The 23,965-nt window shown below is 46.3% G+C and overlaps 1 protein-coding gene across 9 annotated transcripts; it reads left to right on the top strand.

Moving 5' to 3' along the window:
- The first annotated feature begins 902 nt into the window (after positions 1–902).
- On the top strand, positions 903–13,757 carry LOC128820828 (serine/threonine-protein kinase PDIK1L-like). 9 transcript variants are annotated; one of them, XM_054001645.1, is made up of 5 exons: positions 903–969; positions 3,114–3,700; positions 6,729–6,945; positions 8,686–8,930; positions 13,572–13,757. In XM_054001645.1, the coding sequence occupies exons 2-4, from the start codon at positions 3,158–3,160 to the stop codon at positions 8,919–8,921; spliced, it is 996 nt and encodes a 331-aa protein (XP_053857620.1). In that variant the 5' UTR covers positions 903–969; positions 3,114–3,157; the 3' UTR covers positions 8,922–8,930; positions 13,572–13,757. The 9 variants fall into 9 exon arrangements, with proteins under 9 accessions (XP_053857620.1, XP_053857623.1, XP_053857617.1 ...); XM_054001648.1 differs by lacking the exon at positions 903–969 and adding an exon at positions 997–1,140; XM_054001642.1 differs by lacking the exon at positions 903–969 and adding an exon at positions 997–1,183.
- Positions 13,758–23,965: the final 10,208 nt, after the last annotated feature.

Here is a 23,965-nt window from a genome sequence, read left to right as displayed (position 1 = left end):
GACTTCTGGGAAAATTGAGGCGTTAAAATTAAAAATTTGGGCTTTTAAATTGATTTTTGCAGGTGTGGTGGGGAGCCTCCCCCTCTCCCGGATATAAAGCTTTGGGAAATGGGAAACTGTGTGGGAAAAAAAAAAAAAAAAAATCACATTTCCACTGCCCCAAAATCCTGGGAATTAGGAGAAGAGCTGGGAATCCCCCGGGGCTGGAAATGTTGGGGGCGATCCCGAATTTTGGGACCGCGGAAAGTGCTGGGTTGGAAGGAGATGGACTTTAAGTCTCTCCCAAGCCCAAACACCCCAAAATTCCGGGATTTGAGGATTCTTTTCCGGGTGTTTGATGTCGCCGTGCCTCAGAGCGCTGCGGGGTTCTCTGCCAGAATTATGTTCATTTAGAAATAGGAATTATATTTATTTTATATTTATTTTATATTTAATTTATGTTTATATTTATATTTATGTATTTATATATTTATCTAGTTATATCTTTACTATATATTTACTATATATTTCTATTGCTATTTCTGTTTCTACTCATATTTATACTTATAGTTACATTTATATTTATATATTACATTTATATTTCTTTATAATTATTTTTTTTTTAAATAAGCCGACGCTGCGGAGCCAAGGCAGGGAAGAGGCTGCATTCCCCTGCCTTGTCCATTCGCGTCGCCGGACAGCGGGACAGCGGGACAGAGGGACAGAGGGACAGAGGGACAGACAGACGGGGAAATCACAACCCCGCGTTTTGATGAGATTTGTCCTCAGCGCGCACCCGTCGCGGGCCGCAGAGGCTGCTGGGAGTTGTAGTGCTCACTTACCACAACCGTTGCGCACGCGCAGCACTGCCCCTCGCCGGAGCGCGGAGGAGGAGGCGTCCGCTGATTGGCTGAGAGGCGGGCGGAGGGGCGGGGCCAGAGGCCGTGGCGGGAATTGCGGCGGCCGGAGAGTTCGGCGCGAGCGGCACCGGTGAGAGGGGGCGGGGCAACGGCTGAGGGGAACCGGCCCGGCCCGAGCGGCTGCGAGTGCCGGGGCTCAGGGGAACCGGCCCGAGCGGCTGCGACTGCCGGGGCTCAGGGGAACCGGCCCGAGTGGCTGCGAGTGCCGGGGCTCAGGGGAACCGGCCCGGCCCGAGCGGCTGCGACTGCCGGGGCTCAGGGGAACCGGCCCGGCCCGAGCGGCTGCGAATGCTGGGGCTGAGGGGAACCGGCCCGAGCGGCTGCGACTGCTGGAGCTGAGGGGAACCGGCCCGAGCGGCTGCGACTGCTGGAGCTGAGGGGAACCGGCCCGAGCGGAACCGGCCCGGCCCGAGCGGCTGCGAGTGCCGAGGCTCAGGGGAACCGGCCCGAGCGGCTGTGAGTGCCGGGGCTGAGGGGAACCGGGCTGACGGGAACGAGCTGACGGGAACGAGCCCAGCCCGAGCGGCCAGCGGGGCTGAGCTGAGGGGAACCGGCCCGAGCGGCTGCGAGTGCCGGAGCTGAGGGGAACCGGCCCGAGTGGCTGTGAGTGCCGGGGCTGAGGGGAACCGGTCCGAGCGGAACCGGCCCGGCCCGAGCGGCTGCGACTGCTGGAGCTGAGGGGAGCCGGCCCGAGCGGAACCGGCCCGGCCCGAGCGGCTGCGAGTGCCGGAGCTGAGGGGAACCGGCCCGAGTGGCTGTGAGTGCCGGGCTGAGGGGAACCGGCCCGAGCGGAACCGGCCCGGCCCGAGCGGCTGCGAGTGCTGGAGCTGAGGGGAACCGGCCCGAGCGGCTGCGAGTGCCGGAGCTGAGGGCATGGTGGGGCTGCGGAAGCGGCTGAGGCGGCCAAGCCGCTCCGCTCCGCTCCGCCTGAGGGTGTGGAGAAGGCTCTGAGGCGGGGAGCCTCAGGCAAGAAGCGGGGAAAAGCTGGGAATGGCGGAAAGGAGCCGGGGTAGGGGTGGGAAAAGGAGCTGAGGTGGGGAAGGGGACGGGGGCTGGGCTGGGGAGGCGAAGGAGATTTAGGCAAGGAGCAGGGAAAGGCTGGGAGTGAGGGAATAGTGAGGGTGGAAAAAGGGGCTGGGGTGGGGAAGGAGCTGGGGCTGAGGTGAACAAAGGGCCTGAGGTGGCCGAGGGGTCTTGGGTGAGACATGGGGAAGAGCTGGGGCTGAGGAAGGAGGGGGTGGAGGGGAGGAAGGGGCCTGGAGCGGGGGAAAAGGGGCTGAGGCTGAGGTGGGCGAGGGGTCTGGAGGTGCTGGAGGAGCTGGGGCCGCGGGCAGCAGCAGATGGGAGAGGGAAGGGGAAGGATTGAGGGGGGTGGCTTTTTTATTGGAGGTCGGGGATTGGAGCTGCTCTGGAAAGGAGTGAGGGGCTGAGAGCTGGGAATCAGCTGGGCTGAGTGGAAAGATGGGATTTGGGAAAGGAGCTTTGGGGAGGGAGGAGGATTTGGGAATGGGGGCTTTGAAGGCAGCAGCAGGTGGGGTAGGAAGTTCGAAGAGGGGAGGATTGAGGGATTGGGGAAGGAATTAATGAGGTAAATGAATTTGGGATGGTGTCGAGGAGCACCGGGAGAAGGGGAATGAGGGGCTGAGAAGGAAGCAGGGAAAGAGGGGTTGCAGTGGGAGCTTGTACCGGATGATGGAGAGAGGAATAACCTGGAGTGGGGGCTCTGGGAGCGGGACAGGGAGCTTGAGGTGAAGTTCGGGGTCAGCTTGTGAAGGAAGGGCTGGGGAGAGGGATGAGGAGCAGGAAATTGGTGCTGGAAGTGCAGGGACATGACGCAGCCATTGCTGGCCAAGACAATTCAGAGCAGGGGAAGCTCCAGCGCCCGACCAGCACTTGTGGCCAACTTGGTTTATTGAAAAGTCAATCCCGGTGGCCCAGGAGGTCTGGCCTTCCCTCTGCCCCCCGCGCAGGGAACGTGCCCGCAGAGCCCTTCTCCTTCCTTACCCCGCTCCCCGCGCCGCGGACGGATCGATGGCGCTTCCCGGGAGGGCGGATCCCGCTGTGCCGCCGGGATTGTGCCGGAGAGCGGCCCCGAGTTACCATGGATATGGCTCCGGCTGCCTCTCCTCAGGAAGCCGTTTAGCAGGAGAGTTTGAGTTTAAAAGTTTGGTGTTTTTTTGTTTTTTTTTTTTTTTTTTTTGGGTCCTCTCCCAGGTTTTCCTGCCATGAACCCGAAGCAGCCGTGACTCCCGGGCGGAATGGCTGAGGAGGAAGCCAAGTACAGCGTCCTGCGGGAGGTGGGGCGGGGCAGCTACGGCGTGGTCTACGAGGCCATCGCCAACCGCACCAAGCGGCGCGTGGCCGTGAAGAGGATGCCGTGCCACGTCCCCGAGAACGTGGAGCTGGCCCTGCAGGAGTTCTGGGCCCTGCAGAGCGTCCAGCGGCAGCACCGGAACGTGCTCCAGCTGGAGGAGTGCATCCTGCAGCGCGGCCGCCTCTTCCAGCCCTTGGAGAAGGCGAGGTCCGGCGGCCACCTGCTGCTGGTGGAGACGTGCCTGAAGGGCCGGAGCTGCGTGGAGCCGCGCTCCGCCTGCTCGCTGTGGTTCGTGACGGAGTTCTGCGAGGGCGGCACCATGAACGAGTTCCTGCTGGCGCGCGGCCCCGACGCGCGCCTCAACGGCAGCTTCATGCGGCAGCTCAGCAGCGCCGTGGCCTTCCTGCACCGCAACCGCATCGTGCACCGCGACCTCAAGGCCGACAACATCCTGGTGGCCCACGGCCACGCCGGCCCCGTGGTCAAGGTGGGCGGCGACGGGGGATGGGGGAGGGAGGGAGGCCGTGGAGGTTTGGTCTGAGGGGGTTGGGGGTGCCCAGCCTGGAGAAGGGAAGGATGCAGGGATTCCTCAGAGCCCTTTGCAGGAGCCAGGAGTGTTCACCTGGAGAAGAGAAGAATCCAGGAACTCCTCAGAGCCCTTTCCAGGGGCTGGGAGTGTTCACCTGGAGAAGAGAAGAATCCAGGAACTCCTCAGAGCCCTTTCCAGGAGCTGGGAAAGTTCACCTGGAGAAGAGAAGGACCCTCAGAGCCCTTTCCAGGAGCTGGGAGTGTTCACCTGGAGAAGGGAAGGACCCTCAGAGCCCTTTCCAGGAGCTGGGAATGTTCACCTGGAGAAGAGAAGGACCCTCAGAGCCCTTTCCAGGAGCTGGGAGTGTTCTCCTGGAGAAGGGAAGGACCCTCAGAGCCCTTTCCAGGAGCTGGGAATGTTCACCTGGAGAAGAGAAGGACCCTCAGAGCCCTTTGCAGGAGCTGGGAATGTTCACCTGGAGAAGAGAAGGATCCACGAACTCCTCAGAGCCCTTCCAGGAGCTGGGGGTGTTCCCTGGAGAAGGGAATGACCCTCAGAGCCCTTTCCAGGGGCTAGGAATATTCACCTGGAGAAGAGAAGGATCCACGAACTCCTCAGAGCCCTTCCAGGAGCTGGGGGTATTCCCTGGAGAAGGGAATGACCCTCAGAGCCCTTTCCAGGGGCTAGGAATATTCACCTGGAGAAGGGAATGACCCTCAGAGCCCTTTCCAGAGGCTAGGAATATTCACCTGGAGAAGGGAAGGATCCAGGATCCTCAGAGCCCTTTCCAGGAGCTGGGGGTGTCCAGCTTGGAGAAGGGAAGGATGCAGGGATTCCTCAGAGCCCTTCCAGGAGCTGGGAATGTTCACCTGGAGAAGACAATGATCCAGGGACACCTCAGAGCCCTTCCAAGAACTGGGAATGTTCTCCTGGAGAAAAGAAGGATCCAGGAACTCCTCAGAGCCATTCCAGGAGCTGGGAATGTTCACCTGGAGAAGAGAAGGATCCAGGAACTCCTCAGAGCCATTCCAGGAGCTGGGAATGTTCTCCTGGAGAAGAAAATGATCCAGGGACACCTCAGAGCCCTTCCATGGGCTGGGAATGTTCTCCTGGATCAGGGAAGGATCCAGGGACACCTCAGAGCCCCTTCCCATGCCTCGAGGGTCTCTGGGAGAGCTGGAATATGGGAGAGGCCTGGAGGGCCAGGAGCCAGGGAATGGCTTCCCACTGGGAAAGGGGAGCTTGGGGTGGGATTTGGGAAGGAATTCCTGGCTGGGCTGCAATTCCCAGAGAATCCCTGGGAGTGTCCAAGGAAAGGTTGGATCCACCTGGGAAAGGGCAGGGAATATTGGATGATTTTTAGGATCCTTCCCAGCCCAAGCCATTCCATGATTCCGAGCTCCCACATCACAACTTTGGGAATCCCAAGAGTTCCACCCAGCTCATTCCCAACTCAAAATCCCAAGAATTCCACCCAGATTATTCCCAGCTCATGATCCCAAGAACTCCACCCAGATAATTCCTTAGCCAGAATCCCAATAATTCCACCCAGGTAATTTCTAACTCAGAATCCCAGGAGTTCCACCCAGCTCATTCCTTGGAATCCCAAGAGTTCCACCCAGTTTATTCCCAACTCATGATCCGAATAACTCCACCCAGATCGTTCTGTAGAATCCCAAGAATTCCACACAGCTCATTCCCAACTCATGATCCCAAGAGTTCCACCCAGCTCATTTCTTAAAATCTTGGGAATTTCACCCAGATCATTCCTCAAAATCCCAAGAATTCCACCCAGCTCATTCCTTAGAATCCCAGTTGTTCCACCCAGATCATTCTTAAATCAGAATCCCAAGAATTCCACCTGGCTCATTCCATAGAATCCCAAGAATTCCACCCAGATCATTCCTTGGAATTCCACCCAGCTCATTCCCAATGCTGAATCCCAAGAATTTCACCCAGCTCATTCCTTAGAATCCCAGGAATTCCACCCAGCTCATTCCTCAGCATCCCAAGGATTCAACCCAGCTCATTCCTAAATCATGATCCCAAGATTTCCACCCAGATAATTCCCAACTCAAAATCCCAAGATTTCCAAAACTCAAAATCCCAGCTCATTCCCAAGTCAGGATCCCAATAACTCCACCCAGCTCATTCTTTCTGTAGAATCCCAAGAATTCCACCCAGCTCATTCCTCAGCATCCCTAGAATTCCACCCAGCTTATTCCTAACTCATGATCCCAAGATTTCCACGCAGATCATTCCTTAGAATCCCAAGAGTTCCACCCAGCTCAAGATCCCAAGAATTCCACCCAGATCATTCCTTGGAATTCCACCCAGCTCATTCCATAGAATCCCAAGAATTCTACCCAGCTCATTCCCAAGTCAGGATCCCAAGAATTCTACCCAGCTCATTCCGTAGAATCCCAAGAATTCCACCCAGATCATTCCCAACTCAGGATCCCAAGAGTTCCATCCATATCATTCTTTGGAATTCCACCCAGCTCATTCCCAACTCACAATCCCAAGAGTTCCCCCCAGCTCATTCTTTGGAATTCCACCCAGCTCATTCCCAAGTCAGGATCCCAATAACTCCACCCAGCTCATTCTTTCTGTAGAATCCCAAGAATTCCACCCAGATCATTCTGTAGAATCCCAAGAATTCCACCCAGATCATTCCCAACTCAGGATCCCAAGAGTTCCATCCATATCATTCTTTGGAATTCCACCCAGCTCATTCCCAACTCACGATCCCAAGAATTCGCCCCAGCTCGTTCTTTGGAATTCCACCCAGCTCATTCCCAACTCACGATCCCAAGAATTCTCCCCAGCTCATTCTTTGGAATTCCACCCAGCTCATTCCCAAGTCAGGATCCCAAGAGTTCCCCCCGCCTCCTCCCCTAGGAGAATTCCGCGATCCCCGGGCGCGCGCCGCCCGTTCCGCGCCGCCTCCAAAGCCCCCCCGGTTTGTTCTCCCGCCGAATTCCAGGTGGCGGATTTCGGGCTGAGCAAGGTGTGCCGGGGCGGCGGGAACGTCAACCAGCTCTGCCTCTCCTCCGCCTGCGGATCCAACTTCTACATGGCTCCCGAGGTTTGGGAAGGGCACTACACGGCCAAGGCCGACGTCTTCGCCCTCGGCGTCATCTTCTGGGCCATGGTGGAGCGCATCACCTTCCGCGACGGCGACACCGAGAAGGAGCTGCTGGGTGAGGATTTTGGGATTTTTCCAGGCGTTTCCACCCCGGGGTTTTTTTTTTCCCCAGCAGTGTGTTGGACGGGGGGTTTTGGAGCAGCTTGGCATGGTGGAAGGTGCCCGCGGTTGAGGTTGGAAGGTCTTTAAGGTCGCTTCTGACCCACTCCGTAATTCCAGTTTAAAAAAGGTTTTTTGAAAAATCTGGGAATTCTGCTGGGTGGCGGGAGGGGTTGAGAGTTAAACACCAAATTTTGCTCAGGTAAAGAATTCCCAAGTGAAATATGCCTCAATTTCTCCTCCGAGGCCAGGAGAAGAATTCGTTTTCAAATTTTGTCAATTCCCTCCCGGTGATGGCTGGAAATGATGAAGTGGCTCCCAAAACAGCCGGGAAAATCCTGGATCCAGCCATGCCAGGCCCTCTGTCATTCCAGTATGCTGTGGGAAATATGCAATTTCCCAGGAATTCCTGACCACAACAATCCCGAACTGGGGTTTTGTGTGAGCTTGGATTTGGATTTGGATTGGAAAAGAACTGGGGAAAAAAATTGCCAGTTATTCCCAGTGTGGTTTCTGGAATACCCAAATCCCAGTTTGATTTCTGCCATATCCAATTCCCATTTTGATTTCTGCCACATCCAATTCCCAGTTTGGTTTCTGCCATATCCAATTCCCAGTTTGGTTTCTGCCATATCCAATTCCCATTTTGATTTCTGCCATACCCAATTCCCAGTTTGGTTTCTGCCATATCCAATTCCCAGTTTGGTTTCTGCCATATCCAATTCCCAATTTCTGCCACATCGAATTCCCAGTTTGGTTTCTGCCATATCCAATTCCCAGTTTGGTTTCTGCCATATCCAATTCCCAATTTCTGCCACATCGAATTCCCAGTTTGGTTTCTGCCACATCCAATTCCCAGTTTGGTTTCTGCCATATCCAATTCCCAATTTCTGCCACATCCAATTCCCAGTTTGGTTTCTGGCTCCTCGGAATTCTCCTGCAGAGCTCTGGATGATCCCCAGCCAGGCAGATCCATGAGCCCAATTCCAGGAAGGATTTGGGAACATCCAGAGCATTTCCAGTCACCTCTCCAAGAGCTCAAAGATCTTTTTTTCCCCAGTTTCGGATCAAACCCATTTTTGGAGAGCATTCCTTAGGGGAAGGAAGGCCAGAGGAGCTAGGAATGATTTTTCCTTTAACTTCTAAACCCTGCAGAATTCCTCTGATCAATCTGGCAGGAGGATTTTCCAAACACAACGTGGATTTGGGAATATAACCAGCATTCCCTGTGCTTTAGGGACGAATCTTGAATTCCTGGAAATCCTCTGGGAGGGGCAACAAATCCTGATGAAACTGAGTTGTTTTTTTTTTTTTTTCCCCAGTTCTTTTCCAAATCTGAGCTCCAGAAAACCCCAGTTTGGGATTGTTTTGGTCAGGAATTCCTGGGAAAAAACCACACCCCCAGCATATTGGAATAACAGGCTGGATCCAGGATTTTCCCGGCTGTTTTGGGAGCCACTTCATCATTTCCAGCCACCACCGGGAGAGAATTGACAAAACTTGAAAACGAATTCTCCTCCTGGCCTTGGAGGAGAAATTGGGCCGGATTTCACTTGGGAATTCTTTACCTGAGCAAAATCTTGTGTTTAACTCTCAACCCCCTCCCGCCACCCAGCAGAATTCCCAGATTTTTTTTCCCCCCAAATTATTGGTTTTTGGGGTGGGTTCTCCCAGCCTGACCCCTCTCTGTGCGCAGGAACTTACATCTGCCAAGGCAAGGAGCTGATCCCGCTGGGAGAAGCTCTGCTGGAGAATCCCAACCTGAAGCTCCAGATCCCTCTGAAGAACAAGGAATCCATGCCCGAGGACCTCTGCCAGCTCCTGCGCCACATGCTGGCCTCCAATCCCAGGGAAAGGCTGGATGCTTTCCAGCTGGAAGTGCGCATCCGGCGCATTTCCTACGGGAAGAAGCGCCAGCGCTCCGGCTCCTAGAGCGGGAGGGTGAGTCCGAGCTCCCAGGGATTTTGGGAATCTCCCCCAGGCCAGAACCCCGGAGCAGCTGGGAAAATCCAGCCCTGGGAAAAACCCAAACCAGGAGAAACGCTTTTGGCAAAAAAATCCAATGAGTTTTAAGGATCCAAGGATGTGTCCAAGGATTTTGGACAAAAGTTTGGTCGAGATTTGAGGATTTTTGACCAAGGTGTGGTTGAGATTTCAGGATTTTTGACCAAAGTTTGGTTGAGTTTTGAGAATTTTCGACAAAATTTTGGTTGAGTGTTGAAGATTTTTGACCAAAGTTTGGTCAAGATTTAGGGATTTTTGACCAAAGTTTGGTTGAGTTTTGAAAATTTTCGACAAAATTTTGGTTGAGTTTTGAAGATTTTTGACCAAAGTTTGGTCAAGATTTAAGGATTTTTTGACAAACGTTTGGTTGAGTTTTAAGGATTTTTGGCCAAAGTTTGGTTGAGTTTTAAGGAATTTTTACCAAAGTAGTTTTAATGATTTTTGACTAAAATTTGGTTGAATTTTAAGGATTTTGGACCAAAGTTTGGTCAAAATTTAAGGATTTTTTGGCAAACACTTGGTTGAGTTTTCAGGATTTTTTGACAAACCTTTTGCAGAGTTTTAAGAATTTTTTTGCCTCTTTAATGGGTGAAGAATTTTGGGAATCTCCTCCAGGCCAGAACCCCGGAGCAGCTGGGAAAATCCAGCCCTGGGAAAAACCCAAACCAGGAGAAAAGGTTTTGGCAAAAAATTCAGATAAGTTTTAAGGATTTTGGACAAAAGTTTGGTGGAGTTTTGAGGATTTTTGACCAAAGTTTGGTTGAGTTTTGAGAATTTTGGACAAAAGTTTGGTTGAGTTTTAAGAGTTTTGGGCAAAATTTGGTAGCGTTGTAAGGATTTTTGACCAAAGTTTGGTTGAGTTTTGAAAATTTTGGACAAAATTTTGGTTGATTTTTGATGATTTTTGACCAAAGTTTGGTCAAGATTTGAGGATTTTTTGACCAAAGTTTGGTTGAGTTTTAAGGATTTTTGGCCAAAGTTTGGTTGAGATTTGAAGATTTTTGACCAAAGTTTGGTTGAGTTTTGAGAATTTTTGACAAAATTTTAGTTGAGTTTTGAAGATTTTTGACCAAAGTTTGGTCGAGATTTAAGGATATTTGGCCAAAGTTTGGTTGAGTTTTAAGGAATTTTGACCAAAGTAGGTTTAATGATTTTTGACTAAAATTTGGTTGAGTTTTAAGGATTTTGGACAAAAGTTTGGTGGAGTTTTGAGGATTTTTGACCAAGGTGTGGTTGAGATTTCAGGATTTTTGACCAAAGTTTGGTTGAGTTTTGAGAATTTTGGACAAAAGTTTGGTTGAGTTTTAAGAGTTTTGGGCAAAATTTGGTCGAGATTTGAGGATTTTTGACCAAAGTTTGGTTGAGTTTTGAAAATTTTGGACTAGATTTTCGTTGAGTTTTGAAGATTTTTGACCAAAGTTTGGTCAAGATTTGAGGATTTTGGACCAATTTTGGTTGAGTTTTAAGGATTTTGGCCAAAGTTTGGTTTAGTTTAAGAATTTTTGGCAAACGTTTTAAGGATCTTTGGCAAAAGTTTGGTTGAGTTTTAAGAGTTTTGGGCAAAGTTTGGTTGAGATTTGAGGATTTTTTGAGAGAAGTTTGGTTGGGTTTTAAGGATTTTGGACCGAAGTAGTTTTAATGATTTTTGACCAAAGTTTGGTTGAATTTTGAGGATTTTGGACAAAACTTGGTTGAGTTTTAAGGATTTTTGACCAAAGTTTGGTTGAGTTTTGAGGAGTTTTTTGCCTCCTTAATGGGTGAAGAGAAATTGGAAGGGGAGGAAAGAATTCCTGAATATTTATGGCTGTTCACCCAAATCCTGCTGTGAGAACACCTCAAATTGATTGGTTTATTTTAATTAGCTCAATTTGATTATTTTCATTAAAACACCCTCAGTGTTTTGGAGCTTCCCTGTGGAATTCTCTACCATGGATGTCTTGGAAAAGTCTGGATGGGATATCCAAGTCCTTCAGTGTGGGGGGAAAAAAAAAAAAAAAAAAAAGTGATCCCAATTTTTGGGAGTTTTTGATGGGTTTTAGACCCTGCCTGGACGGGAGTTTGAAATCCCAAAATTCAGCGAAAACACAGCAGGGACTTCCCAGGGTTTTCCAGGTTTTTTGTCCTAGAAGTTATTGAATTATTTAGAAATGAAGGAATTTGTCTGATCCTGACCTTTTCCACCCCAGCACATTTCTGGTTTGTCCTTCAGCTCCAAAATTTCTTTTTCTCGGCTGTTGCCAATTCTGAATTATTCCAAGGAGAAAAATCCTGATTTTCCCAGGATTTTTTTTTTCCTCCTCTCCAGGGTTTTTTTGGTCGCTTCCTCCGCCTCCAAAAATCCCTGTGTTTATTCCAGAGGAGTCTCTTCATCTTCTAAAGCACCAAATTCCCTGGAAAACCCCTCCTGGTTCACTCTGGGATCATTTCTGACCCTCAGTCCGTCATTTCCATCCCAAAGCTTTTTTTGGATCCGATTCCTCCACGGGAATTCCGGGATGTAAAAATTCCTTCTGCTCCAGTGAGAAAAATGGGAATGATCCCGAATGTTCCCTCATCCTTTTCCACGGCCCTCCAGCTCTCATTAGCGCGCTGTTAATTGCGTTAATTAGTTAAAGGAGGCGGTGCCAATCGGGATCAAACTCCTGCTTCCCAAATGATCCCGTTCGTTTTCCCCTTCTGGTGGGAATGGGATGGGATTGGGGATCCAGGGATCCCATCCCAAACCATTCTGGGATCCGGGACCCATCCCGAGGGATTTTTTATGGGATTTGGGATGGGAAAGGGAAGGGAGACCCTTCCTGGAGTCCCCAATTCCCAGGGAATTCCTGAAATTCCTTCCTGGATCCCAAAACTCTCCTCCCAGAGATGAGTCAGGGGTGGGAATGGGATGGGATTGAAGCTCCAGGGATCCCATCCCAAACCATTCTGGGATTCTGGGATCCAGGATCCATCCTGAGGGATTTTTTATGGGATTTGGGATGGGAAAGGGAAGGGAGAACTTTCCTGGAATCCCCAGTTCCCAGGGAATTCCTGAAATTCCTTCCTGGATCCCGAAATTCTCCTCCTAGAGAGGAGTCAGGAGTGGAATGGGATGGGATTGAAGCTCCAGGGATCCCATCCCAAACCATTCTGGGATCCAGGACCCATCCCGAGGGATTTTTTATGGGATTTGGGATGGGAAAGGGAAGGGAGAACTTTCCTGGAATCCCCAGTTCCCAGGGAATTCCTGAAATTCCTTCCTGGATCCCAAAATTCTCCTCCCAGAGATGAGTCAGGGGTGGGAATGGGATGGGATTGAAGCTCCAGGGATCCCATCCCAAACCATTCTGGGATTCTGGGATCCAGGATCCATCCTGAGGGATTTTTTACGGGATTTGGGGTGGGAAAGGGAAGGGAGAACTTTCCTGGAGTCCCCAATTCCCAGGGAATTCCTGAAATTCCTTCCCAGAGAGGAGCTGGGATGGGGATGGATCCAATCCAGGCTGGGAGAGCTGGGAATGGAGAGAATTCCCTGGGAAAGGAATTCCTGGGGTATCCCGGTGATCCCAAAAAAAACCCCAAATCCCCCTCAAAAAAACCCCTAAATCCCAAAAACCCCTAAATCCCAAAAAAAAGACCTTCGAATCCCAAAATCCCAGGGAAATCTGGAGCAGCCTGGGATTGTGGGGTTGGGATGGGATGGAAGATCTTGGCTCACCCAAACCATTGTGGGTTTCAAAATCCCCGCAATGGGATTTTTTTCCCCATAAATTTAAACACCATAAATTTAACCCCATACATTTTTCCCATAAATTTTTCCATAAATGTAACCCCATAGATTTTTCCCATATATTTAAATCCCATAAATTTAAACCCCATAAATTTAAACCCCATAAATTTTCCCATAAATTTAACCCCATAAATTGTTCCCATAAATTTTTCCCATAAATTTAAACCCCATAAATTTAACCCCATAAATTTTTCCTATAAATTTTTCCATAAATTTAGCCCCATAAATTTTCCCCATAAATTTAAACCCCATAAATTTAACCCCATAAATTTTCCCATGAATTTGACCCCATACATTTTTCCATAAATTTAACCCCATAAATTTAACCCCATAAATTTTTCCATAAATTTAACCCCATAAATTTAAACCCCATAAATTTAACCCCCATAAATTTTCCCATAAATTTAAACCCCATAAATTTAACCCCATAATTTTTTTCCATAAATTTAAACCCCCGAAATTTAAACCCCATAAATTTAAACCCCATAAATTTAACCCCATAAATTTTCCCATAAATTTAAACCCCATAAAATTTTCCCATAAATTTTCCCATAAATTTAACCCCATACATTTTTTCCATAAATTTAAACCCCCGAAATTTAAACCCCATAAATTTAACCCCATAAATTTAACCCCATAAAATTTTCCCCCATAAATTTTCCCCATAAATTTAAACCAGCACTTGGCTAAAAAACTCAGATTTTTTTTCTTTTTATTTTATTTTTTAGGGCTCTTCCCAAAATTTCCAGCTGAAAAACCTTGGGATAACCAACATGAAAATTTGAATTTTTCCTGTTTTTTTTCCTCAGCAGGGACCGAAGCCCAGCGGGATCTGGAAGTTTTGGATTTTTCTCCAGCTGAAAATGGGATTTTTCCAGCGGGAAATCCCGGATTTATTTCCCGCCGCGGTTCCTGTTTCGCGGACAAAACTTTATTTATTTGTACAGTGCCTTTAAGAGGGGAAATCCCAAAAAAAAAATCTGATTTTATCCCAATTTTTGGTGGTTTTATGTTCCTCAATTTCTCAATTCCTTCTTTTAAAGGATTTTTTTTTTGTCCCTGCTCTTCCCATCCACGGCAAAAAAAAAACCCCAAAAACCCAAAAACCTCCTGGAAATGGAATTTCCAACCCTGGATCCTCCCTTGGAATAGGATTTGGCTTGGGGGGCGATTCATCGGAATTTCTGGTGTTTAATCGGAATTTTTCGTGTTGAATCAGAATTTTTTTTGGTGTTTAATTGGAGATTTTTTGGTGTTTAATGGGAATTTTGGTGTTGAATCAGAATTTTTTTTTGGTGTTTAACTGGGAATTTTTTGGTGTTTAACTGGGAATTTTCTTGTGTTTAATTGGAGATTTTTTGGTGTTGAATCAGAATTTTTTTTGGTGTTTAATTGGAGATTTTTTGGTGTTGAATGGGAATTTTTCAGTGTTTAATTGGAGATTTTTGGTGTTGAATCAGAATTTTTTTTGGCGATTAATTGGAGATTTTTTGGCGTTTAATCGGAGATTTTTATTTGGAATTTTTCAGTGTTTAACTGAAGTTTTTTTGCTGTTTAATTGGAATTTTTAGGTGTTTAATTGGAAATTTTCTAGAGTTTAATTAGAATTTTTGAGTGTTTAATTGGAGTTTTTTTGGTGTTTAATTGGAATTTTTCAATGTTTAATTGGAGTTTTTTTGGTGTTTAATTGGAATTTTTTGGTGTTTAATCTGAATTTTTTGCTGTTTATTGGAGGGTTTAATTGGAATTTCTCGATGTTTAATCAGAATTTTTTTTGGTGTTTATTTGGAGTATTTTGGTGTTTCACTGGAATTTTTTTTAGTTTTTAATTGGAATTTGTTCGGGTTTAACTGGAAATTTTTTGGTGTTTAATTGGAAATTTTGGTGTTGAACCAGAATTTTTTTTGGCGATTAACTGGGAATTTTTTAGTGTTTAATGGGAATTTTGTGGTGTTTAATTGGAGATTTTTGGTGTTGAATCTGAATTTTTTTTTTGGTGTTTAACTGGGAATTTTTTAGTGTTTAATGGGAAATTGTTGGTGTTTAATTGGAATTTCTCGATGTTTAATCAGAGTTTTTTTTGACGTTTAATCAGAATTTTTTTTGGTGTTTATTTAGACTATTTTGGTGTTTAATTGGAATTTTTTTAGTTTTTAATTGGAATTTTTTCAGGTTTAACTGCAAATTTTTTGATGTTTAATTGGAATTTTTGGTGTTGAATCAGAATTTTTTTTTGGTATTTAACTGGGAATTTTTTTGTGTTTAACTGGGAATTTTCTTGTGTTAAATTGGAGATTTTTGGCGTTTAATTGGAGATTTTTATTTGGAATTTTTCAGTGTTTAACTGAAGTTTTTTTGGTGTTTAATTGGAATTTTTAGGTGTTTAATTGGAAATTTTCTAGAGTTTAATTAGAATTTTTGAGTGTTTAATTGGAATTTTTTTGGTGTTTAATGGGAATTTTTCAATGTTTAATTGGAGTTTTTTTGGTGTTTAATTGGAATTTTTTGGTGTTTAATCTGAATTTTTTGCTGTTTATTGGAGGGGTTTTTGGTGTTTAATTGGAATTTCTCGATGTTGAATCAGAATTTTTTTCGACGTTTAATCAGAATTTTTTTTGGTGTTTATTTGGAGTATTTTGGTGTTTCACTGGAATTTTTTTTAGTTTTTAATTGGAATTTGTTCAGGTTTAACTGGAAATTTTTTGGTGTTTAATTGGAAATTTTGGTGTTGAACCAGAATTTTTTTTGGTGTTTAACTGGGAATTTTTTGGTGTTTAATCGGAATTTTCTTGTGTTAAATTGGAGATTTTTTGGTGTTTAATTGGAGATTTTTATTTGGAATTTTTCAGTGTTTAACTGAAGTTTTTTTGGTGTTTAATTGGAGATTTTTTTGTGTTTAATGGGAATTTTTCAATGTTTAATTGGAGTTTTTTTGGTGTTTAATGGGAATTTTTCAATGTTTAATTGGAGTTTTTCTGGAGTTTAATTAGAATTTTTGGGTGTTTAATTGGAGTTTTTTTGGTGTTTAAGGGGAATTTTTTGGTGTTTAATTGGAGGTTTTTTTATGTTTAATCTGAATTTTTTGGTGTTTAATCTGAATTTTTTTGGGGGTTTAATTGGAGGTTTTTTTTGATATTTAATCAGAAAATTTTTTGGTGTTTAATTGGAATTTTTCGTGTTGAATCAGAATCTTTTTGGTGTTTAATTGGAGATTTTTTGGTGTTTAATGGGAATTTTTCAGTGTTTTATCAGATTTTTTTTGGTGTTTAATCAGAATTTTTTTTGGTGTTTATTTGGAGTATTTTGGTGTTTCACTGGAATTTTTTTTAGTTTTTAATTGGAATTTTTTCAGGTTTAACTGGAAATTTTTTGGTGTTTAACTGGAGATTTTCTGGTGTTTAATTGGAATTTTTCAGTGTTTATTTGGAGGTTTTTTTGCTGTTTAATCAGAATTTTTTTTGGTGTCTAACTGGAAATTTTCTGCTGTTTAATTGGAGTTTTTTGGTGTTTAATTGGAGTTCTTTTGTTGTTTAATTCAAATTTTTCAGTGTTTAATTGGTGTTTTTCAGTGTTTAATCAGAATTTTTTTTTGGTGTTTAATTGGTGTTGTTTTGGCGTTTAATTGGAATTTTTTCAGGTTTAACTGGAATTTTCTTGGTGTTTAATTGGAGATTTTTGGTGTTTAATCAGAATTTTTTTTGGTGTTTAACTGGTTTTTTTTTTAGTGTTTAATTGTAGTTTTTTTGCTGTTTGTTGCAGGTTTTTGGTGTTTATCTGGACTTTTTTTGTTGATTTTTTTCAGTGTTTAATTGGGAGTTTTCCTGGTATTTATTTTTGATGTTTTAATTGCACTTTTTTGGTGTTTAACAGCAATTTTCTGCTGATTATTTTTGGTGTTTAATTGGCGTTTTTTTGGAGTATTTTCGCTGTTTAATTGGTGTTTTTTTGGTGTTTAATTTGAATTTTTTGGTGTTTAATTGCACTTTTTTGGTGTTTGATTGGAGCTTTTTTTGATGTTTAACTGCAGATTTTTGCCATTTCTTTTTGCTCTTTAGTTGCAGTTTTTTGCTGTTTGTTTTTGGTGTTTAATTGGTGTTTTTTTGGTGTTTATTGGAGTATTTTCGGTGTTTAATTGGAGGTTTTTTGTTGTTTAATTGGTGTTTATTTGGTGTTTATTGGAGTATTTTTGATGTTTTATTGGTGTTTAATTGGAGTTTTTTTGCTGTGTAATTGGAGGCTTTTTTGGTGTTTAATTGGAGTTTTTTTGCTGTTTATTTGAGTATTTTCCAGGTTTGATTGGTGGTTTTTTTGGTGCTTAATTGCACTTTTTTCAGTGTTTAATTGGAAGTTTTTTTGGTGTTTAACAGCAGTTTTTTGCTGTTTATTTTGGGTGTTTAATTGGCATTTTTTTGGTGTTTAACTGCAGATTTTTGGTGTTTAATCGGAGTTTTATTTTGGTGTTTAACTGCAGTTTTTTGGTGTTTAAATGGAGTTTTATTTTGGTGTTTAACTGCAGATTTTTGGTGTTTAATTGGAGTTTTATTTTGTTGTTTAACTGCAGATTTTTGGTGTTTAATTGGAGTTTTATTTTGGTGTTTAACTGCAGTTTTTTGGTGTTTAATTGGAGTTTTATTTTGGTGTTTAACTGCAGATTTTTGGTGTTTAATTGGAGTTTTTTGGTGTTTAACTGCAGATTTTTGGTGTTTAATTGGAGTTTTTTGGTGTTTAACAGCAGCTTTTTGCTGTTGATTTTCACTTTTTTTTGCTGATTATTTTCACTTTTTTGCTGTTGATTTTCACTTTTTTGCAGTTTATTTTTTGCTGTTTATTTTCACTTTTTTGCAGTTTTTGCCGTTTATTTTCACTTTTTTGCCGTTTACTTTTGCCGTTTTCCTGCAATTTTTCTCCCCTCCAATCCCATTTTTCCCCTGTCCAGCTGCGCTTTTTCACCCTCTAAAGCCATTTTTTTTGCCCTTTCATCAGAATTTCTGCTCCTCCCCGCGCCTCCAGCAGCACCAACCCCACATTTCCTCGGGAATTCTCTCAGCTCCACCCAAAACTTCGCCTGAAATCTGATTTTCCGAGGCCGGGGCTGGAACCCTGCCAGGTAAATGGAGCCCAGTTTGGGGGGAAAATGGATTTTTGATGGATTTTCCCTTCCTGAATTTTTTCCATCCTTTTTCCCACCCTGAATTAAGATTTTTCCAACCTTTTTCCCATGCTGAATTAAGATTTTTTCCATTCTTTTTCCCACTCCTAATTAAGATTTCCCATCCTTTTTTCTACCCGTAATTAAGATTTCCCATTCTTTTTCCCATCCTTAATTAAGTTTTTTCTATCTTTTTTCCCACCCTAAATTAAGATTTTCCAGTCCTTTTCCCCATCCATAATTAAGATTTCCCCATCCTTTTTCCCACCCATAATTAAGATTTTTCCATCATTTTTCCCATCTGGAATTAAGATTCCTCCATCCTTAATTAAGTTCCCTCTGTCCTTTTCCTACCCTGAATTAAGATTTCCCCATCCTTAATTAAGATTTTCCATCCTTAATTAAGATTTTTCCATCTTTTTTTCCACCCTGAATTAAGATTTTCCAGTCCTTTTCCCATCCTTAATTAAGATTTCCCCATCCTTTTTCCCACCCATAATTAAGATTTTTCCATCCTTTTTCCTATCTGGAATTAAGATTCCTCCATCCTTAATTAAGATCCCTCTGTCCTTTTCCTACCCTGAATTAAGATTTCCCCATCCTTTTCCCATTCTTAATTAAGATTTTCCATCCTTAATTAAGATTTTTCCATCTTTTTTTCCCACCCTGAATTTTCCCCATTCTTTTTCCCACCCTAAATTAAGATTTCCCATCCTTTTTCCAAGCCATAATTTAGATTTTCCATCCTTTTCCATCCTGAATTTTCTCCATCCTTTTTCCCATCTGGAATGATTTCCCCATCCTTTTCCCCACCCTGAATTAAGATTTTCTCCATTCTTTTTCCCATCCTTAATTAAGATTTTTCCATCTTTTTTTCCCACCCTAAATTAAGATTTTCCCATCCTTTTCCCCATCCATAATTAAGATTTCACCATCCTTGTTCCCACCCATAATTAGGATTTCCCATCCTTTTCCCACCCTGAATTTTCCCCATCCTTTTTCCTACCCTAAATTAAGATTTCCCATCCTTTTTCCCACCCTAAATTAAGATTTTCCCATATTTTCCTCACGCTAAATCAAGATTTTCCCCTCCTTTTCCCCATCCTGCTGCTCTCCTGGACCTGATTCCAGCCCCATTTTTCTGGGATATTTTTAGTACCCAGAATTCCAGGATTCAGGAACGGCTTTTTCCTCCTTTTCCTCCTTTTTTTCCCCTCACAGCTGCCGGATATTTTTAACCTCCCCCATTTTTAATTCCTTGAAACTCCACAAATCCATAAAACATGGGAATTTTTCCTGGTTTTTTACTGGGAAGTGCAGGAACACCGAGCATCTCCTTGGAATCGTTTCTGACGCCTTTTTTTTTTTTTTGTGTGTTTTTCCGAGGTTTTTTTTTTTTTTTAATTTTTTCCCCCATTTTTTTTCACTCCGACACCTCGTGAGTTGGGAAATGAAGGGACGCGATGACAGCCTGCAATTTCCAGGGAACAATCCGAGGGAAAGAATCCCTGGAGCTCCCTGAAAACGACTCCAGGGTGGGAATCGATCAAAGGCTGAGGAGAACGGGATGAAACGGGAGAGGAGACGGTTCCACGGAATTTTCCCTCCTTCCAAAAGCTGATTGTGGCTCGTCAAGAACGACTCACCTCAAGGAAAAATAGGGAAGAACCAGGGAAATCTGACATTTTGGGAATGGGGGATGGGAAGCCTGGAGAATGATGGGTTTTGGAGATGGTTTCGCTTCCGGCTGCTGGAAATCCCAAATCCCAGGAATCGCTGTCACAGCTGGGCCTTGGGGACTCGAGGGAGGCGTTTCCCAGCGGGAGCCGCTCCCGGAATTCCGCATTTTGGGATGAGAACGGTGCTGCAGGTGGGTGGAATTCTGTTTTCCCTGGATGGATCCTGCTGACTCAGGATGTAATTCCATCTTTTTATCCACAGCCTCACCTCTCCAAAGGAAAAAGAGGGATGTGGCTCCGCGATTCCTTGAATTCCGAGGTGAAGGCAAAGCCTTTTCCTGCTTTCCTGTAAATTTTCCATTTTTTCCACGGGTTTTTTTTCTTCCTCGGAACTTCTCGAAACGCCGGAGCTGCCGCGGTGGTGGAATGGATTCCTTGGGATTAGGGATGCCTCATGGATGTTCAGGGATCCAGGGGCTGAATTTCTCCAGCGGAAGATGAAATCCTGGCTGGAGCCGCTCCGCCGATTCCGTTTTCCTCGGGAATTCAGTGCTGCCCCCTGAGCAGATCCGTGGATCAGAAATCCCAGCTCATCCCAGGCAGGAAAAGGGATTTTTCCATGTCAGCCACACCCAGGCAGCTCCTCCAGCTGCTGGAAGTGGGGTTTTTTTGGGAATTACATGAATTCTGGAAGGAGGCGGTTGCTGGCCCTGGTGTCACCTGTGCCAGCTGGGAATTCTTTCCCAAGATCCCACCCCAAGCTCCCCTTTCCCACTGGGAAGCCATTCCCTGTTCTTCGGTCCCTTTTCCCAAATTCCAGCTCTCCTGGAGCCACTTTAGGCTCGGGAAGGGGCTCCAAAGATTCCCTGGATCCTTCTCCAGTTGGACATTCCCAGCCTGGCATTGGATCCATCCCCATCCCAGCTCCTCTCCAGGAAGGAATTTCGGGATCCAGGGGCTTCACTGGGAATTGGGGACTCCAGGAAAGGTCTCCCTTCCCTTTTCCAACCCCAAATTCCATCAAAATCCCTCGGGATGGATCCTGAGTGTCCTGGATCCCAGAATCCCCAGCACCTCTCACTATCCCAGATTGCTCCAACCTTTCCTTGGACACTCCCATGGATCCAGGGATTCTCTGGGAATTCCAGCCAGGAATTCCTTCCCAAAACCCACCCCAAGCTCCCCGTTCCCAGTGGGAAGCCATTCCCTGGTTCCTATTTTCCCAAATTCCAGCTCTCCTGGAGCCCCTGTGGAAGATTCCCACCATTACATTTGGAGTAATGGGAATGGTGGAATACTGGGAATGGGGAATGTGGGAATTATAGGAATTATGGGAATGGGATGGAATTCCATCTGTGCCGGGATTTATGGCTCTTCCCCTCCCTGTTTTCCTTGGATATCCTGGATTTCTCCCTCCTATTCCCACTGTTCCATGAATCCCAGCACAAATCCCTGATTCCTTAATCCTTCCCTGTCTGGAGTTGTCTCCGCGTGCCGAAATTCCCGCTCCTGTGCCGACATTCCCGGTCCTCTGGGAGCTCCGGCTTCTCCCAAATCTCTGTGGAAACCTTGGGAATTCCTGGGATATCTCCTGATCCCTGTGGATCCCAAGCCCGGATCAGGGATCCAAATCCATCCTTGGGCGCTCCCAGGGATCCAGAGGCAGCCACAATTCCACAATTCCAAACAAACTGGGAAAAGGAAGGGAAAAAACCCAAAGCCAGGCGGCTGCTGCAGGAATTGGAAGGGACCAAATCCAAAGGAATCCCATTTGGAAAAGGGCTGGAGGTGATTCCCAAGGGTTTCGTTGTCGGAGCGGGAAGGAGACATCCAGAATTCCAGCTGGGAGAAAGGGATGGATCCCTGGGAGAAGATCAAATTCCCATCACCCTGCACTTCCTTGGATCCCTCACCTCACCTGAGACCTTGCTTGGAATTTCTGGGAAATTTTCCTTTTTTTCCCTTACTTCTCTCTATCCCAACCTTTAGCCTGGAAATTTTGGGTCTTCCCAGCCCCAGGTTTCACTTCCAGAGGTTTGGGATTGGGCACATCCCGTGGTCCGTTGGGTTTTAGGGACAAATTGGGGTTTTTTTGTCTTTGTCGATGTTTTGAAGAGTTGTGGGAGGTTTTGTGCGAAAAATCAAATTTTTCCATCACAAAGGGAAGAGGAGGGGCTGGAACTTGGCTGTCAGCAGCTCCAGGCTGATCTTTTTATGGATAAGGAATTCCTAAGAGTAGGAATTATTGTTCTCATGGAGCAAAAACCTTAAATAATCAACGAAAATTCCAAACTTCTGGGGAAAAAAAACCAGCTGGAAAATCCCTTGGAGTTCCTCCTTGTGCAGGGTAGGAGGAAAAACCCTCAAATTGTCCCCAGGGAAGCTTGAAATCTGAAATTTTTATTTTCCCCGATTTTTTTTTTCACGGGAAGGGTTTCCCAGCCCTGCCCTCCCTGCCCTTATCCCAGTCCCGGCACACAAAACACCGGGAACAAACATTCCTCGATATCCAGAGGAATCCACGGCACTTCCAAGCATCTCTGAGCCTGCCCAGCCGAGCCCGGAACGAGCTGGGAAATGGGGAGCTAAAAATAAACCCAGAGGGAAAATTGCTTCATTTCTTGGTGAAGCTGCGGACAGATTGGGTTCAGACCAAATAAAAGAGGGAATGGATCCAATATTCCCCGTTTTTTGCCGGAGGGCCGAGCTCCCAGATGCGGGGAAGGCGTGAGCCCGGAAAAAGCCGGGGCTGTCACGGCTCCGACGTCAGCGCTATCCGTAATTGTGTCAGCCGTGACAGGACGACGAATGTTCCGGAAGATTTCACCCATTCCGAGCAGGAATTGCGTCTCCTCCCAACGCAGCCTTCGGCCTTTGCTTTTGTGGTGTCAACAGCTGAGCGTGGCCCCTTTCCCAGGGGATGGAAAAATCCCGCTCGGACAAATCCGGGCTCGACAACATCCGGATTTAAATCCGACACGGGTTTAAACCCCCGCCGTGTGGGCTTCTCCCTCCCCACGGGGACACCAGTTTTCCTTGGATCATCACAACTTTATCCCTGGATATTTTGTTGTCTCTTGGTCTGTCAGCGTGGGCACGGCCACGACCCTTGCGCTCCGGATCACCGAGAGCCTTCCTCATGGGATTCCTCCTCCTCTTCCCGGTTTTTTTCCGCATGTCCGAGCCCTTGCCGCTGGCAAAGCTTCTGAAGGCTCCTGACAGAGTCATTTATTACAGAAATGTCACCGTTCCCGCTGGGTTTCCGCTCCGCTTTTGATTGAAATCCCATAAAAAAGAGGCGGAAAAGGTCGGAGCTGCGGGCGTTTGCTCCTGGATTGAAGTCAAGCATGGGAACGTGGCTTCCGGAACTCTGGAATTGTGGAGGTCAAAGGACGCCCAGGCGCCCCGGGGTTCCTGGGCTGGGCAGAGGGGAGGGAGGTGCTGAGAAGCTTTAATTGGATCATTCCTGATGGGAAAGGGAATCCCACCTCCAAGGAGATCCACGAGGAGAACCTGAGGATCTCCAGGATCTGCCGTCCCCTCTGTGCTGGGAGAGACGGGGACCAAACCCTCCCCAAAACCAGGACTGGTTTGGGTGAACAACGGCCCTAAACCCCACCCCATCCCAATCCCACGACCCCAGGGTGCTCCAGCTTTTCCTTGGACACTTCCAGGGATTCTCTGGGAATTCTCTTCCAGGGCCTCCCCACCCTCCCAGCTGGGAATTCCTTCCCAAGATCCCACCCCAAGCTCCCTTTCCCAGGAGAGCCTGGCACTGGATCCATCCCCATCCCGACTCCTCTCTGGGAAGGAATTTTGGGATCCAGAGGCTTCACTGGGAATCTGGGACTCCAGGAAAGGTCTCCCCAGAATTTCTATCCCCGAATTCCATCAAAATCCCTCGGGATGGATCCTGAGTGTCCTGGATCCCAGAATCCCGGAATGGTTTGGGTGGGATCCGTGGACCTTCAATCCCATCCCCCCCTTTTTTCTCAAGAGGAAAAAGAACGGGATAATTTGGGAAGCAGGAGGCTGCAGCAGAGTTTGATCCCGACTGGCACCGCCCTCCTGATCCCAGGAGGGGTCGGCCATGGGAAGGCGGTGGCGGAGCAGCCCCAATTCCCGCTGGGATGAGATGATGGCGGTGCCCTTGGAGATCCTCCGGGATCCCCATCCCAACCCAACCGGACCCGGCTGGAGTGGAGAGCTCAGAGATCCCTCCCACCCTCAGCTCCTCCCTGGTCGTGTCACCTCAGAGGGACAATTCGGGTTCGGATCTCAAATCCTCCCATCCTTCCAATCCTTGCAGCCTCCTCCTGGGAAAGGGCCAAATTTGGGAATTGCCTGGGATGGACAGAGGCAGCCGAGCCCGGTG

Source organism: Vidua macroura, chromosome 31 (genome assembly GCF_024509145.1).
Source record: "Vidua macroura isolate BioBank_ID:100142 chromosome 31, ASM2450914v1, whole genome shotgun sequence".
In the NCBI taxonomy this organism is placed as follows: domain Eukaryota; kingdom Metazoa; phylum Chordata; class Aves; order Passeriformes; family Viduidae; genus Vidua; species Vidua macroura.
The sequence above is the reverse complement of the archived record's forward strand: the minus strand, read 5'-3'. Positions and strand labels throughout refer to the sequence as shown.